Genomic DNA, 15,669 nt, shown 5'->3' with positions numbered 1-15,669 from the left:
AGTCGTAGTTTTTGTGTCATTACTAGTAGCAATACATTTGCACACTTTAGTAGTGATTTCCTCCAATTTTAACTTGGAATAGTTGAAAGGTCATTCTTGCAGCAACATTGGCCCCACTTACTTGCCATCAGTCAGCTTTTAAGAAGTAAGTAGAATGGAGTCACAGCAGGCCACTGGGATTTGGACTAGAGTGTGCCACACATTTGAATGTCATCTATCATGTGTGTCACGGCATGAAAAAGGTTAAGAATTTTAAATATTTAAATATGCCTCCTATGGAAACCATCCAGTCAAATACATAAAATGGTGACAGCTCACCCTGGGAGCAATACTAGAGGTGAGATATAGAAATTTCATTAACATATTCATTAATTCATGGGTCAAACATTAATGGTATCCATCATGAGTGAGTTGGGTACTTGAAATGCATTGAACTTGACCCTTTCCTTGCAGCTCCTGTGGTCAGGGAGGCCACACAGATGCTCAGCAGGCCCCACAAGCATCATAGTGGGGAACTCAGGGTGTGGGGCCTCATTCTGCTGGGCCCAGAGAGACCCTCCCGTAATTCACAGAGGAAAAGACTTCTGTGCAGGGCCTTGAAAGGTACATATTGGGGATATCAGAGCATCAGGCTGGAAATATCTTTCACTCCTGCATCTTCATCCTTGAGGTGTGTGGAGGGATGCCAACGCTGTGTTCTTTCCAAAGAGTTTAGGGCATTGGAGACCATATTCCCAATCACTACAGAGCTATCCTAAAGGCAGATGTGAGATACGCACTGTCAGTCTCTGGGCCCAGGATTTCTGCTGGCATCCCACTACCCCATAGAAATCCACAGACTAGGACCCTGCAGACTGGCCAACAGTGGAGGATGCGGCTCTTTGGGGTGTTGATCTTTATGGCCACTCCCAGAGGCCTGATGTCAGGACCTCAGGGGTGCTGGCCTCCTTCCTGCTGTGAGCAACTCAGCAAAGAGAACCAGGGAAGGCCAGTGGTGGGACCAGCTCCTTCTTAGCAGGTCAGACTTGGGGCAGCTCAGAGGGGTCCTGCAGGACTTCCTGGAGATGGGCTCACCTGTAGGCAGAACGCCCACAGCAGCAAGTTCAAGCACAGGGGCCTAGGCTCCCCTTTCCCTTCTTCAATACACAGCCAGCAGATGAGAATGCTTCTTTGAAGTTCCTTAACAGGGCTTAATTGTGTTCTTCTCAATCAATAAGGCTTCCCAGTGGATGAGGCCAGCACAGGGGCCAGCATAACAGGAGCGAGAAGGAAGCAAGGTTCACCCGGCAGAGGTAGTGCCACATGAGTCAGCGTCAGGCACAAGGTGCTGGCTAGGGAGTGGGAGTGGGAGTGGGGAAGCAGGAGGGGTCAAGACAGCATCGGCAAAGCCCTGCAGAAAAGATGGGACCACTTAGCAGCAGGCAGGCTTGGAATCAAAAACAGGGTAGACTCTCAGCAAGACTTAAGCCCCACACCCACAGACACTGGGCTGTCAGTGGCCACTCAGCTCAGCTGATTTAGAACTTGCTGAAGATGAGGTCATGCAATTAGCCCACCTGTCAATAGTATGTGGCCACAGACATGCCCTGGTTTGATCCAGCCTCCCCAGTGCAAAGGGAACAGGAAAGAGACAGGAGCTGCCCAGCAAGGACCTGACCTCAGAGAGAGGACGATGTGTTCAGGAGAGGCATGTCACCCAGTACCTCTAGATGAGATGGTCAGGGCCCCAGCCGTGTCCTACCCTACTCTCAATTCCCTGCCCTCCACCCCAGCAGCTCTCTCTGTCTTTTTCACACACACGTATATACTTCTAGATATTCTCTTTGGAGAAATGGACAGGACTTTTAGTGCGGGGCCATGAGGCAAGACACTGTGAAGGCAGAATGCTGGGCTTCTGTTGTTTCCCCTAGTGATGGTTCCTTCACTGCAGACACAGTGGTCCCTAACCTAGGATTCCTTACACCTCAGGGACTATAAAGTCAGCAAGAAGGTCCTTGGCACTGTTTGCAAAAAGTCTGACCCAGCCACCTGCCTACTGTGAAAGGTTCCACAGCTGGTGAGAGAAATAACAGGAGTCTTTGCTTTTGATGACAGTTATGTCCTTTCCATGGGAACCTGGGTTTTTCACCTGGTCAGAGGCTCTGATTGTGTACAGGTGACAGAGTATACCTGTCTGGTGGAAGCTTGGAACTCAGATGAGTTACCAGAGTTTCATGGCTGGCTGCTGGCCATGGTACCAAAAGTGAGTGAGGTTATTTGTTCACGCTTTTTACAAACACAGCCTGTGAAGATAGCCCTTTACTTGACAAACGTATCTTGCTTGGTAGACATGGGATCCCTAAGGGGACAATGACACAAATCTCCTTGGGAATGGCAAGGTTGTTAGCCACCAATGAAATCTCTGGTCTCCTACTATGAAATGGAACATTGGCATTTATTGCATTCCAGAAATGGTTACAATGTATCGAGTCTCCCTGCAATTTTATACCTGGAATGTTGTTAAATTGCTCAGAGCCCTGTGTCCTGAGGTACCTGAGGATGTGTTTTGGGGTGGGTCATAGGCCTTGAAGAGAACAGGCTCTTCTGGGGATGGAGCAAAAAAAGAAAAATGAAACAGGAAGGGGTACTGGGCCCCAAGGGTTCTGAAGGTGGAGGAGGGGCGGGGAATGGAAGAAGATGTGAAGGATGGAAATACAAATGAGACAGGGGCAGGGCAGCCTGTCTGAGCACCCAGGCTGCTCTGAGAAAGGCCATGTTATTATGGCCTTGGCCTTGTTACCTGTCTCAGGCTCCTGCCCAGCCAAAATGCTACCAGTTCAACAAAGCAGTTGGCAAAGTATCTGGTTTGTGGCCAGAGGAGTCCCCTCTGACCAGCCCCTTCCCTTGCCAGGGAGCACAGCTGTCATCTCCCTCCCTCTGCCTCCCCATTTTCCAGACAGAACAACAGATCTGCAATCCCAGTACCACGGTAGCTCAGAACAGGGAAGCCATCCCAACCCTCACTAGCCCAGGGATGCTCTGATGCAAATTGAACTGTCATTCCATTGCAGACCCTTGAGCTGATGATTGGGATGGCACAGGAAAACATCTCTGCCAGTCTTCACCCACCTCCTGGGCACTGATGGCAACAGTTGGAGGTCAGGGAAACAGCACAAGACTGACGGGGTCCTGGTTGGAGAAGTGAAGGATAGGGCTGGGAAAGACACAGGGCTGGGGGGCAGGGGGAGACTGTCCCGGAGCCTCTGACCAAGATTCGAGTTCTGAGAACTCCCAGGGTCTGTCACTGTCACCAACGCTTGCACAACCCCAAGAGTGAGTGCCTTTCCTTAAATTTGGTGCCTAGGTGCCTTGCTTGATGCACCCTAGTCCCTGCCCTGCAGACTGTCCTCCCCCATCCCCTCTGATCCTAGGTTTCAGGTTTACTTTCTCCAGCATGGCAGCCACAGGGATTTGGCATGGGCTGGATTAGGCTAGGCTGAGCGGGGCCACCATAAGGCCTTGAGGTTTATGATGCCTGCCTGTCATTGCAGTTACCTCTTCTCTTTTATGCAGTCCACAAGCCCAAAAGTGCAAAGGAGAGGGTGAGAAGCGGCTGTCTTTGGGGGCACTGAGGCCTTTCAGCTCCTCATTAAGAAACTGCGCAACCCCCCTCTGGCGGGGGAGTTGAGGTTTGGTGCATAAAATGTCAAATTGCAAAAATTAAAAATGTAAATGCTGGCATCTAATTAACCAGTTGACAGCAGTGCACAGCTGCAAGTGACAGTGACTGATTGCCTTCTGCCAGTCTCTCCCTGAGCAGCCTCAGCCCTGCCTCCTCCCATTTAGCCCCAGAGAGCGGAGGACATCAGAGAAGTGGAACCGCTTGGAAGAGCATTCAGGCCCTGCTGGAGGATATCCCTTGCATCTGTGGGAGGGGCGTTAGAGAAACTCAAGACAGTCTAGACCTCTCTGTGTGGTAGCTGAGAGCAAAGAGGATGCCTGAGCTGGGCCCTTCTGGCTCTCGGTTCCTCTCCTGTCTTGGCCACTCCCCAAATCCCTTCCCTCTATGCCTCCTGCCTCCAGAGCCGCAGAGGGCTCTTTCTGGTTCGGACCCAGCAACCCAGATGAGAGAGAGACCACAGTGGTCCCCAAGCGGTCACAGCACAAGTATCCACTACCTGGAGTGCAAGCTGAGCTCATGGCCCCAGACACGGTGCTGGGAGCATCCATCTCTCCTCTGTATGCAGGACTCCAGCTTCTCCCTATTTCCATCCCTCCGCAGGTATTACTCGGACATAGGCAAGATGCCAGCCATCAGCGACCAAGACATGAATGCATACCTGGCTGAGCAGTCCCGGATGCACATGAATGAGTTCAATACCATGAGTGCACTCTCAGAGATCTTCTCCTACGTGGGCAAATACAGCGAGGAGGTAAGCTTTGCCCTGCTCCAGGCCTATTGGTATGGAAGGGGGCAGAGAATGAAGACAACCCTGCATGCCTCCATGTAAGAGACCATCGCCACAGACACCTCCACCTCTGCTGGGGGAACCACCACTGAGGACCTGGGGCTGTGTTCCAAAGGCTGGGATGCTAGAAACCCTCCATCCCATAAATTCTGCATTCCTCCCTGTGCTTCTTAGATATATAAATAAGTACCTGTTTCTTTTATATTGTCTTTTTTAATCCTTATTTTCTCTCCAGTATTTCTTCTATGTTTTCCACATCTCTTTCTGATCTAACTCTCTTTAAACGGCACCTCACTCCTATGGGCAGGCTATGTGGTATGGCATGGTATGGTATGATATGGTATGTTGTAGAATAGAATAGAAACAGAATAGACTAGAAATGAAACAGAAGCGAGTCAAAACAGAATGGAATGGAACAGACTAGACTAGACGAGACGAGACAAGACGAGACTAGAGACAAGACGAGACGACACTAGACTAGACTAGTTTTTTGTTTTGTTCCCTCACTGGAAAATCCCACCTGGGGTCATTGCCACTATAGACGAGGCCTTCTTTCTGGCCAGTGCCACGGTGCTATGGGAGTTTTCTTAGCTATGCATGGGGTCAGGAGCAGCTGGGAGAGAGAGGCCCCTCAGACATCTTCTGGTCAGCCCAGGAAGCTCAGGAAGGCACAGGCATGTGCAGGGGCACACACGACACTGCTGGGTAGGAGGAGGCCTGTGTCTTCCTGGGCTTCTAGTCACCTCTCTTGCCATGGATCTGGCCATCCTTGGAATCCAAATTCCCTGCATCTGAGCAGCAGCATAGCCAGCTTCTCTGAGTGGAGGGTAGTAAGAGAAGCTGAAGCTTGTGCCCCAAGTTCTCTATTTCCTCCCATCCTCATCACTTAAGGAGAGTCCAGGAACCCCCAGTTAAAGCAGCAGACCCAGCAGGCCCAAGGCCTGGAGTCCTGCAGGCCATGAACAGCCTAATTCTGTGGCCCCTACAGCATGGGAAAGCCAGTGCTGGGTCCCTTAGGGGAGGGACTGCGATGCCAGTCTGCAGGTGAGTACTGGTCTGGGGCAGTTTTCCCCTGTCTGTGGCAATGCAAGGTAATAAGGATACTATCGTGTGCACCAGTGTGATATTCCAACCATCTCATCTCAGAAAGGATTCTGTTAGTCTATAAGTACACCTGTCTACCTTGGTGTTTAAATAACCCATCTATGAAATGATGGTGTATACAAATGACAGTTCTTGGCCAGCTCTATCCTGCCTCCACAATTAAAGAAACATTAACTGCGTCATGAAATCCAAAGCCCTGGGTGCCTCCCTTGAGCCTTCAGCCTCCTTCTCATCTCCTTGCCCTCCCTTCTTATCCCTGCCCCTCAAACTGCAACATCAGTAGGTTCCACCCAATTGTCTAGTGCCTCTCGGGAGGCAGGCCTTGTGTTGAGTTATCTGACATCCTCTCCCCTGGAGGTGGATTAGTCATTCCTACATTAACAGTTGAGGACGTTGAGTGTTCAGACAGGTAACCTGTTTGGCCTCAAATCACCCAGCTAGAAACTGGCAGAGCCTTTACTCCATCCCTCCTCTCCTGAGTTGGAGTAAAATTCTAGCACATTTTTCATCATGGGCCACAATTGCTGGCTGTCATTGTCCTCTGCTAACTGCCTGCCCTCAGAAAAGGCTTTGGTAGACATTATCCATTAGGTGTTAATGACCAGGAAAGCTTGTAGTCTTACTCTTCTAGGGATATTTGTTTTTTAACGGGCAAAGTGAAAACAAATGACTTTCTAAATGTAGAATTTGGGGCCTCAAGGAGCTGATGGAGAGGATTTTTATTCCTGCGGGAGGAAGGGTGGGATGTCTTAACATCCGTGAAATCACATTCCGGCTCCATGCTGAGCACTGCACATTTCCATCGGATATGGAACTAGCTGCTGTCTAACCTGCAGGTAACTGCAGCATCTCAGCACAGGCGTCTTCAGCAGAGCTTCTGCCCTCTGTCTACCATCTTTTGTAGCCAGTAGAATGCACACAGTCATTCAGACATGACTGTGTGTGCTGGCATCCTGTGCTCACCGCCACGCCGATGCTCACATGCTATGCCTGCCACACCTTCCCGCCCACGCTCCTCAGGTCTCCTCCTACCTCGCAGTGTCCTGTGTGCCCCTGCACATGCCTGTGGCTTCCTGGGCTTCTGACCACATCCACACCATCTTTGTGCCTCCTGAGAACACAGACCTGTACCCACAAATGAGTAACATCCCCGTTCTTGGCCCTTCCGCAGATCCTTGGACCTCTGGACCGCGACGACCAGTGTGGGAAGCAGAAACTGGCCTACAAACTAGAACAAGTCATAACCCTCATGAGCTTAGACAGCTGAGAACCATCCTTCCAGGGCCGCCCTGGAGGGGGACACACCAAGCCGTGCCTCAGTCTAGATTATCATCTTTACCAAGTGCAAGTTCCGACTGGCATCAGCAGCATCCCCTGAGCAGCGCTGTTTCTCTCTCTTTCTGCCTCTTTCCGTTTCTCCCTCCTTCCTGGATCTCTTCTCTTCCAGTTGCTCTGCCAACACGATTGGACCAAGCCACTGACCCTCAATTAGTCCAAGAATGGCCAGGCCCATGGCAAGGGAGCTGACCAGAAGATGTCAGAGGGGCCTCTGTCTCCCAGGTGCTCCTGACCCCGTGCATGTCAGCAGCAGGGTGCAAATATGGATGAAGAGCCAGGGACAGGGGACGTTTCTGTGCTGCTACTTCGCCTTCCACTTTGGCAGCCCCCGCTTCGGTCTGAGCCTTGGCCTAGGAAAGAGGCAAGGAAGGAGTTCAGTATTATCTTTACTGGGAAGACATCACCTGGCTCTCCCTTCCCACAGTTCCATCTCCAGTGGTTCAGCCAGTGGTCTGATCACTTTGCAGCTGTGAGAAGAAAGGCCAAACCTCCTGCATGTGGCTGGAGCAGGGCATGTGTGAGCAGCTGGGAGGTGCTCCTTGAGGCCCCCTCTCCCCCACTGGTCTGGTGTCCAGAGGCTTCCTGTCCTCTTCCAGGTCTCCAGAGGGACCTGCCTGCCCTGCCTGCTCCCCTGCCAGTAGAAAGCCAGGCAGGAGAAAGAATAGCAATTACATTCCACCATGGAGATTCTCCTAACCTTTTCATCTGAATCCTAGCAGCAGAAATGTAACACAGAGGGGGAGAAAAGGAAAGAGAGTTGCATCTACCCTGGAAGCAGAATTTGTTTTCCATTTACCCCCAAATTCAAATGAGTCACAATCATAGTCATAGGTCTAGTACATTACCAGAGCCCTGAGTGCTGTCAAGAGAAAGCATCTATCTCCACCTTCCTTTGTCACCTTTCATCAAGGGTCAACGTGAAATGCAGAGTGCATCTAGGAGATTCTACCTCCAGCCATCTCCATGGCTCCATCCCCACCATCCTTCCTGAGAACTCCATAGACGGCTGGGGCCAACAGCCTAGTCCCTGTTCCCTCTGCAGAATCTGGTGCCATTGCTATGCAGATGACTTCGTCACTGGGCTGTCCAGACCTCTTTGGGAATGATTTCCTCAACATCTCAGCTGTCTCTTTCATCATTCTCCTTCCTCATCTCTTCAGCAGTCATCCTTGAAAGAAACACTTAAGCGCAGCCTCACAGAGACAGCCCAAAATGCCAGCCAACCTCAGCATCCAGCTTGTCAGGTCTGGGAGGGACAAAGAGTCGAGCTGATAGGCCTGGCTGGAATTGAGAAGAGGAACATACAAATGACCTCGGCCTTGGCATCCATCTCCCCATCTGTTCTTACATCTACAGATGCACCATTTTAGCCAGGCAGGCAAATGTGTGCCTAGAAATGGATACTAGGTAAGCAGAGGCTATGGGGAGCGATGGTCTAATGGAGGGTTCTAGGAACCTTTCATCCTAAGGAGACCTTAGGTGCTGTCTGGTCCGGTCTCCCACCCTAAGCAGGAGTCTCTGTTGGCACCTCTGCTCTGGAGTTGTTCACCACTATGGGATACAAGGAGAAATATCATCTTAGGTGAGGTTGAGGAGAAGGATTCAGAGTCTTACCTTCACTCCCCAAACATCAGACATCGTTCCTTGTCACTCACTCAGAATGAGCCACCCTTGGGGAAGAAACCACACCATTTCCAGCAAGTCCATGGAGCATCCAGTACTTTTAAGAACACTTGCCCCTTTGGATATGAATATGTGCACATGTGTGTGAGCGCATGTGTGTGTGTGTCTGCCCCAGGTGTAGGTGGAAAGCTCAAAAGGATTCCTTGTCCTTTGTAGAAGGATTTTTGAAGTGTTCCCCTTCTCTTTCCCCTTGCTCATCCATTCATCCTGCAGCTTCAGGACATTTCAACACTTACTTGCTTTCTATGCTGAGAGCTGGTGGGTGGAAGGAGAGGGCGCTTGTCCATAGGAAATCAGGGTGGTCACCTGCCGAGGCCTGGACCTTGGAACGGGGCATCATGTGACATCGCAGAGGACAGATGGTGGAAAAGACATGAGCAACCTAATGGGAAGACGAAAATGGGAAACAATGCATTGGAAGAGGAAGAAAAAAAAATAACCAAAGGTTTTGGCAAGTGCAGTACCAAGTGGAGAAGCTTGGCTTTTCTATCCTTGATCATTTTATTCCCTCCCAAGAAGTCAGTCACAGGACCTGGAAGGCCAGAAAGGGTGCATGTGGGAGATGGTCTGAGGAAGTACCTCGGTCACTACAATATTTTTGCACATATAAAGGGTTGGGGAGGAAAGAGACATGAACGTATTTAACACAGATTTGCTGGATGGAAGCTGCGTGTGTGAACGTGTGTATGAGTGAGTGCGTTTTGATTTTTTTTTTTTTTTTTTTTTTTGCACAGTTAGAAAAAAATCGAACAAGCAGAAAAGAAAAAAGGACTTACTTACTTATCACAGTTCTGCTGAAGCTTTTATTTTTTACCAGATGATTATTGTTATTTACTTTGGCGGTACAGGACTTTATTTTTTTCCATGTTTTTGTTATAAGAAAAACTTCAAACACCTCAGAGAAATAGAAAGGTTAGGAAGAAAGAGAAGACAAGGACAGACAAATTTTCTGGCTGTCCCCATTTCTCCTGGGGGAGGGGTTTGGGTCCAGTTTGACTTTAATTGGTGGGTGGGTTGTTTCTGTCACTGTTTGTTTGCTGCAGTCCCCGTGGCCTGCTTGGGGACTGAGAAATCCGAGCCAGGTATCCAGAGCCACAGCCCACCTTGCTTATAAAAATTATCTTTTCTTTTGCTGTTTGTTTTCCATTTCTTCCGTTTGGATTCTTGGTGCACGTGTGATATGGTGTTTAAAAGCAAAGACAAGCAACATTGTCAAAAAGCTGTCCTTGCCCCCCCCATCCCCCACCCAAATCTTTTTTCCTAACTCCCCCAGGGATCTTCCTTACCCCACTGGCAGAGCAAACATCCAGGGGCTGCCCATGTGGCTTGCGGGCTCCCAGAGAAAGGAATTGGGCCGACTTGGTCCTGTGGGATGGAGGCCCCTTCACGGCCTCCCTCGAGGCAAAGTTAATTTGTAGGGTCACCATTATGTTGAGTCCTGGGCAGACAGAAGGAGAGAAAAGGCCTTCTTCCTTACCTTCCCCTCCAACTCATCCCGTACCCTCCCAGGGAAAATGGTACCAGACTGAGCCATCAAAATCACTGACAAAAAGTTTAGGTGGGGATTTTTGCATTTTGGAGAGAGAAGGGCTTAAGGTAGCAGGGAAGAAGGGGGCTTTGTGGGGTCCTAAATTTTAAGGAATAAGTAGAGGAAGACAAGAAACAGAGCGGTAGACTGGTCATTTCTCCTGGGCACAAGTCCCCCCAGATGCAGCTTTTGCCCATTCTTTGTCCTTCCCCATAAGGAGAGACCCTGACATTTCTTGGTAGCCGCAAATAGTGCCACTAAGTGAAGGCAGCCATCGTGCCAGTTACTTCCTCAGGAAAATATTTTCTTGCCTTCTTCTTTCAATATCGTTTTAAATTTGGGGACAGAGGATAACCCAAGTGTCCTACAGGCCAAGGTACATTCCAATGGCAGCATGATCCCTGCACGCAAAGCCAGCCCCTAGAGCCTCCCCATTGTGCACCTGCAGCCTGGTAAGTGAGCTTGGGTGCTTGCGAGGAGCTACGGGTGAGAGAAGTCATTTTAAATAAATCCCAAAGTTTGAGGCAGACTGTCCAGGACTGTTCCCAGGAAGAAGCAGGAGTTACCCACAGGAAAGGTCTCTGACCTGGTCCCCTCAGGCCCAGCTACCTGTGCCCACCAGCAGTGAAAGTTGATGTACTGGCCCAGCATCTCCACCTCCCCCACGCAACCAGGTCCCTGGTACCGTGTCTCCCGTTGCATGTCTGGCTTCTGCCTGTGCTCCTCCTGCCGCGAGCATCCTCCTTGTCCCTTCTCATTCCACCCTGCCCCTCCTGCACACATAGCCTCTGTCCCAGGGCGATTTATCCACTTGAGTACAGGAGCTGCTCAGACCTCTCAGCCCAGCCCTCTGTGACTGCCCCAGCCCCGTCCCACCCCGCCCAAAGCTGCCTTCCTGGCTGTAGGGGCTCCCTCGTCTGGCCAAGGCCCTGTGGGTCCCCATCTGAGGATCCACAAGCAATGACTTCCCAAATGACCTCCACTGCAAGAAGAATCCTCACCACTGTTTCCAGAGCCGTGAACGATGCTGTGATGGGCCCACGTCTCAGCACCACCCTGTGTGACCTAAAAAGAAAAGCTCAATTTCCATCTGTCTTCTTTCCCAGGACCAAGAAGACACAGTAACGTGAAGTCAAATACTTAACCGAGCGAAGGGCCAGTATTGTTATCAGTCAAGGACAAACCTCCCACCTCACAGACAGCCAAGCAGTGAGGGAAAGACAGACACAGGTAGGAAGGTGCAGTGCAGGCACAAGGCCCAGAGAAGCTCCTCTCCGGGAACTTCCCCTGCTCCTTCCAGGAACAGTGAGCCCAGTAAGCAGCCCCAGCCAGCTCTTCAAGACCTTCAAGGGGTCTTTCCATGACTGAGTCACCTCCAGGAGCTCACCTGGCCCCCAGAGAAGACCCACCCCAGGCATCTCAGTGCCCTGGCTTCTCCCCATGCCCCAAATCCCCCCAGCCATCCCTCCTGGTCCTCGTCTACATCAAGGGCCTCTTCCCCTCTTCCTGCCAGCTCTCAGGACAGGTGACTGGGAGGCCTTGACCCCTCAGCCTCTTCCTTTAAAAAAACAAAACAAAACTGTGGGCCATTTATTTGGGATTTGGGCGTTGTTTGGTTTTTGTTTGTATATCTTAGTAGTTCAAGAGTAAGAAGGGAGCCCTGCTATGGATGTTAAGTCCAAATTACTCGGTTGGTGGGAGCAAAACCTATGACTTCCAAGGGGATGAGGAGAGCCTCAGAGGACAGGAGGAGCCTCCCCCATTAAAAAAAAAAAATGGGTCAGGACATTCCCTGGATGAGGACAATGCTAGGGGTGGCATCTCACATGGCTGCTGCTATTCCTGGTGCTTCCCCGTGCTTTTGACAGATGGAGTCCTTCTACCGCCTCCTGCCACCTCACCCTACAGGCATTCTCTGTGTAGGAAACAAGAGCCTTATTTTCTAGAGTGGGGAGCTGAGACACAGCCCCAGGTAACACTGACACAGCTCCCGAGTGAGGCTGGGACACTCTGCAAACCTCTCCTCATGGTGCTGAGGGTGGCATGCTCTTGACAGGAAACCTAAATGACCACTCCTCTCATTTGGAAAGTAATCCACTGCAGTAAGTTTCAGACATGCAAGAGAGAGTTTTGGTTACTACAAATTTTTGCTCTCCTACAAATTTTTTTTTTACTAGAGGGAGTATCCAAGGTTTAAAAGTATATAGAATTTTTTGGTTGTAAAAGAAATACATACTCATTAGGATCCCAATTAAATGCCTTGAGTAGACTGGTGACTATCAGAAAGCAAAGCAAAGCAAAGTTAAACAAAATGAAACAAAATCCTTCATATACAAAAAGAACTTTCTGTTTGTATTGGCAGAGGTAGTGAGGTGGTTCAGTTAGGCTGAAAATCCTGGGTTGGGGGAGCCTCACCTTATTCCATTCCCACCCCCTTTGATGTCTATGCTTGGCTCTCTGGGCTGCCCCTGGTACTGCCGAATCCTACACATCTCTTATCAGCTTTCCTCAAACTTTAGGGAGGCTCTATTAGGGACGGGTCATGGGAAGACCCAAGTTTTCCCTCCGCCAGGATTGCAAAAGCAAGTAGACTTCGTCTATGCAGCTCATCTTCCACCAATTTCTTTATGTGGAATTAGAACTTCCTTTGTTAGTATCTTTGATCTTTTGACTCAAGCACATTTTGGAAGGGCTCCCTTACAAGAGTAGAATTTAAAACAGAGGACACAGTTAAAAAGCAACCCAAAGGACACTTAAGAAACCAAGACCACTTCACCAAACAGGACTAAGGAACACTTTCGTGCACAGAGGTCAGCCGCAATCCAGGCACAGGACGAAGATGGGATACATCTGTCTGTCCTCATCTGTGCTCATCTGTCTGTCCTTTCCTCTCCCTCCCCGATGTTCTCGTTAGTTTGTTGACTTGTTAAACCTTCTGTTCTTAAAAATGAAAAGCTAGCTTACCTCAAAGAATCTTGTTTCCATTCGGAAACCAATGATTTTGTGTTTTAGAATGGACAGCCCTCCCCTCACCACTCCCTACCTTGGCCTGGTGTCCTTGAGACATGCGGTCTTTGCTTAGTCGTGTGTTGGCTGCTTTGAGCAGGAACAAGGCCTCCAGGCCCCGAGGTGGGAAGGAAGGATTGGATGCCACTGCCCTCCTCCCCACTTTAGCATGCAGGGGCCAGTCCATCTCTTCCGGCAGGGTCCTGCCGAGTTACCATAGCAACCAGCAACTCCAGGGTACCACAACAGACAATGGCTCAGCTAGCCGACATGTGGGGGTGATGCAGGGGTTTTGGCCCAGCCAGATGACCCAGAGTTGAGCTTCAAATGCTAGAGGAGAAGGGGAGAAACAGGATGGAAGGGTGGTTTAAGGAACCGGCAGAGGTCTTTGAGTCACATAGAGAGGCTGTTGAAGGAGGTAGGGCAGGTTATCTCTGTTCCAGTCACCCCCTTCCAGCCCCATCCCACTTCTGTTTCAAACTAAAGCTCCCACCTCGAACATTGACCCTTTGTTAGAACAAAGCAAAACATATCTTTAGACAACAGTGTTAAAATGAGCCTCAAATATATGTGGATGAGACCTCTAAGAAGAGGGTCTTATGGTTTTGATTTTTAAAGAAGAGTATCCTAGTAAGATATTTAAAAAAAAGGATTAAAAAAAGTTTTTAAAAAGGAAACCTATGCTATTTAAATTGGAGCCCAGTTGTAACTTGGTAAAGGCAAGCTTCTGTACCTTTGTTATAATTAATTGTATACCTGTGTATGTAAATATAAGGCATTCCTATTTTGCAGTTCAGAACAAAAAAAACTTATTTGTAATATAGAATAAAGTTTATTAAAAAATAATAAAAATGCAGTTTGGGATTTTGGGTGCTTCTTTATGTGACTGGCTAGGAGGGGCTGGGGGAGAAGGCTGGCTATAAGATGGCAAGAGCTTCCAGCATGCAGACACATGGCTGGCACCTTCTCTCTGCAGTTGTGTGACATCTAAGCTCAACCACCAGAGATGCATCCTTCTACTTCAGGCTCTGTTCTCAGTGGCAAGGCAGTCATCCGAGGTGGCAACACTTCAAGCCAGGGAGAGTAAACATGTTACTAGTCAGTGCTGTCAGGAGACAAGGCTTTCCTACGCAGCCCAGTCAGTCCCAGAATCCCTCTCAACGCAGCCCTCCAGGAACTTGCTACTTGCCCATTAGAGTTGGCTCTGGGGATGACACAAGCATTGCCATCTCTGCTTCAGGTCTTCCTGGCAAGCGACACCTTCATGACCAATGATTCTCTCAGCCCCCACCTCCCCTGGTATGTTGATGGAGAGTGAAGATCTTGAATCCAACTGTGTTCCTGGGGTAGAGTGAGTTAGGGAGAAAAAGAGAATGAAAAGGGTGGCAGTGAGGAGGGCCAGAGAGAAGGAGCCCATGCCGCTGCCTGCCTTGCATGCCCATCTAACGCCCACACCGCTCAGAGGTGGGGGGCAGGGAGCCAGTGCAGCTGGCATGACACAGAGAGCCCTGGCCTGGGCACCAGGACCTCTGCAGGTTCTGCTGTTGGCTCAACTGGCCACCTTGGGCAGATTGTCCACGTTTTAAGCCTCAGGTCAGCTGGTGGAGGAGGCTGGGCTGGATGACTCCATGAATATTCCAGCATCCTTCTTATTCAAAGGGAAAGCTATGAGAGAAGGGAATCAGGAGAGAAGCAGAATAAAGAACAGGAGGCAGAAATGTGGAAAGGGGAAGACTCAGGAAGGAGGCAAGAAAGGAAGGAGGAGTGCAGGGTAGGGGAAAGGGGGAGGGGTGAGGCAGATGCTGGGGGCACCAACTCCTGATGAAACTTCAGGCAAATCCCACCCTCCTGCCTCCATACTGCCCCTACCTACCCACCCACCCACCCATAGGCCCCTCCAGCCTTCATACCCTGAGATGTGCATGGGAACAGTTCACCCAGGATGAGACCCCTGGAGGGCACAGAGAGAAGGGTCAAGAAGTGGACTGGGGAGTGTCCACAGGGGTCCTTCCTGGCCTTGCCCTCAGCACTGTCCCACCTTCCCGAGGCAATTTCTTCTGAGATACGAGGCAGCTCCTGAGGAGAGAGCATTCCTCAGCCTGAGATGGAGAAGCCACGGCCTCTGGAGGCACCATCAGCACGGCCACAGGACGATGTACAGTGTGGGGTGACTGTGGGAATGGACGGGGCAGCTGTGGGGAAAACCGAACTCCCTGGCCTCAAAACCTGGAACAAACCGAATGGATTGAAATCAACCAGAGTGGTGGGTGTTTTTTTTTTTTTCCTCAGTAGATCAGGCTTACAAGAAATGTATAGTTCAGGAATAGGAAGGAGATGTTCTTCCCTTCTCCTAAATAAAGACTCAGGCTGGGTGTGGACAGTGATGTCACTCTGAAGGTTCACATTGAGATTGAACAATGAAGTTTCCACCAGGGCCTCAGATTCCTTTACCTATGTGAGCTCAAACTTTGTCAGAACCAACCACCATGACCTTGAGCAGGCCACTTCTCTTGTATTTTGTTTACCTAGCCACAAAATGAAGATTGTTCTAATTGTACTACA

At 50.0% G+C, this 15,669-nt stretch overlaps 1 protein-coding gene across 2 annotated transcripts in view; it reads left to right on the top strand.

The window, feature by feature from the left end:
- The window catches only part of PLXNA4 (plexin A4), a 457,179-nt gene extending 443,216 nt beyond the window's left edge, over positions 1-13,963 (top strand). For both annotated transcript variants that reach the window (XM_055284053.2, XM_055284054.2), the window contains exons 31-32: positions 4,262-4,412; positions 6,724-13,963. In XM_055284053.2, the coding sequence (XP_055140028.1) occupies positions 4,262-4,412; positions 6,724-6,819 (247 nt within the window). In that variant the 3' untranslated portion in view covers positions 6,820-13,963. The remainder of the gene's footprint in view (positions 1-4,261; positions 4,413-6,723) is intronic.
- The last annotated feature ends 1,706 nt before the right edge of the window (positions 13,964-15,669 follow it).

This window comes from Symphalangus syndactylus, chromosome 6 (assembly GCF_028878055.3).
Source record: "Symphalangus syndactylus isolate Jambi chromosome 6, NHGRI_mSymSyn1-v2.1_pri, whole genome shotgun sequence".
In the NCBI taxonomy this organism is placed as follows: Eukaryota; Metazoa; Chordata; class Mammalia; order Primates; family Hylobatidae; genus Symphalangus; species Symphalangus syndactylus.
Note: the sequence above shows the minus strand (reverse complement) of the source record. Positions and strands in the feature narration are given on the sequence as shown.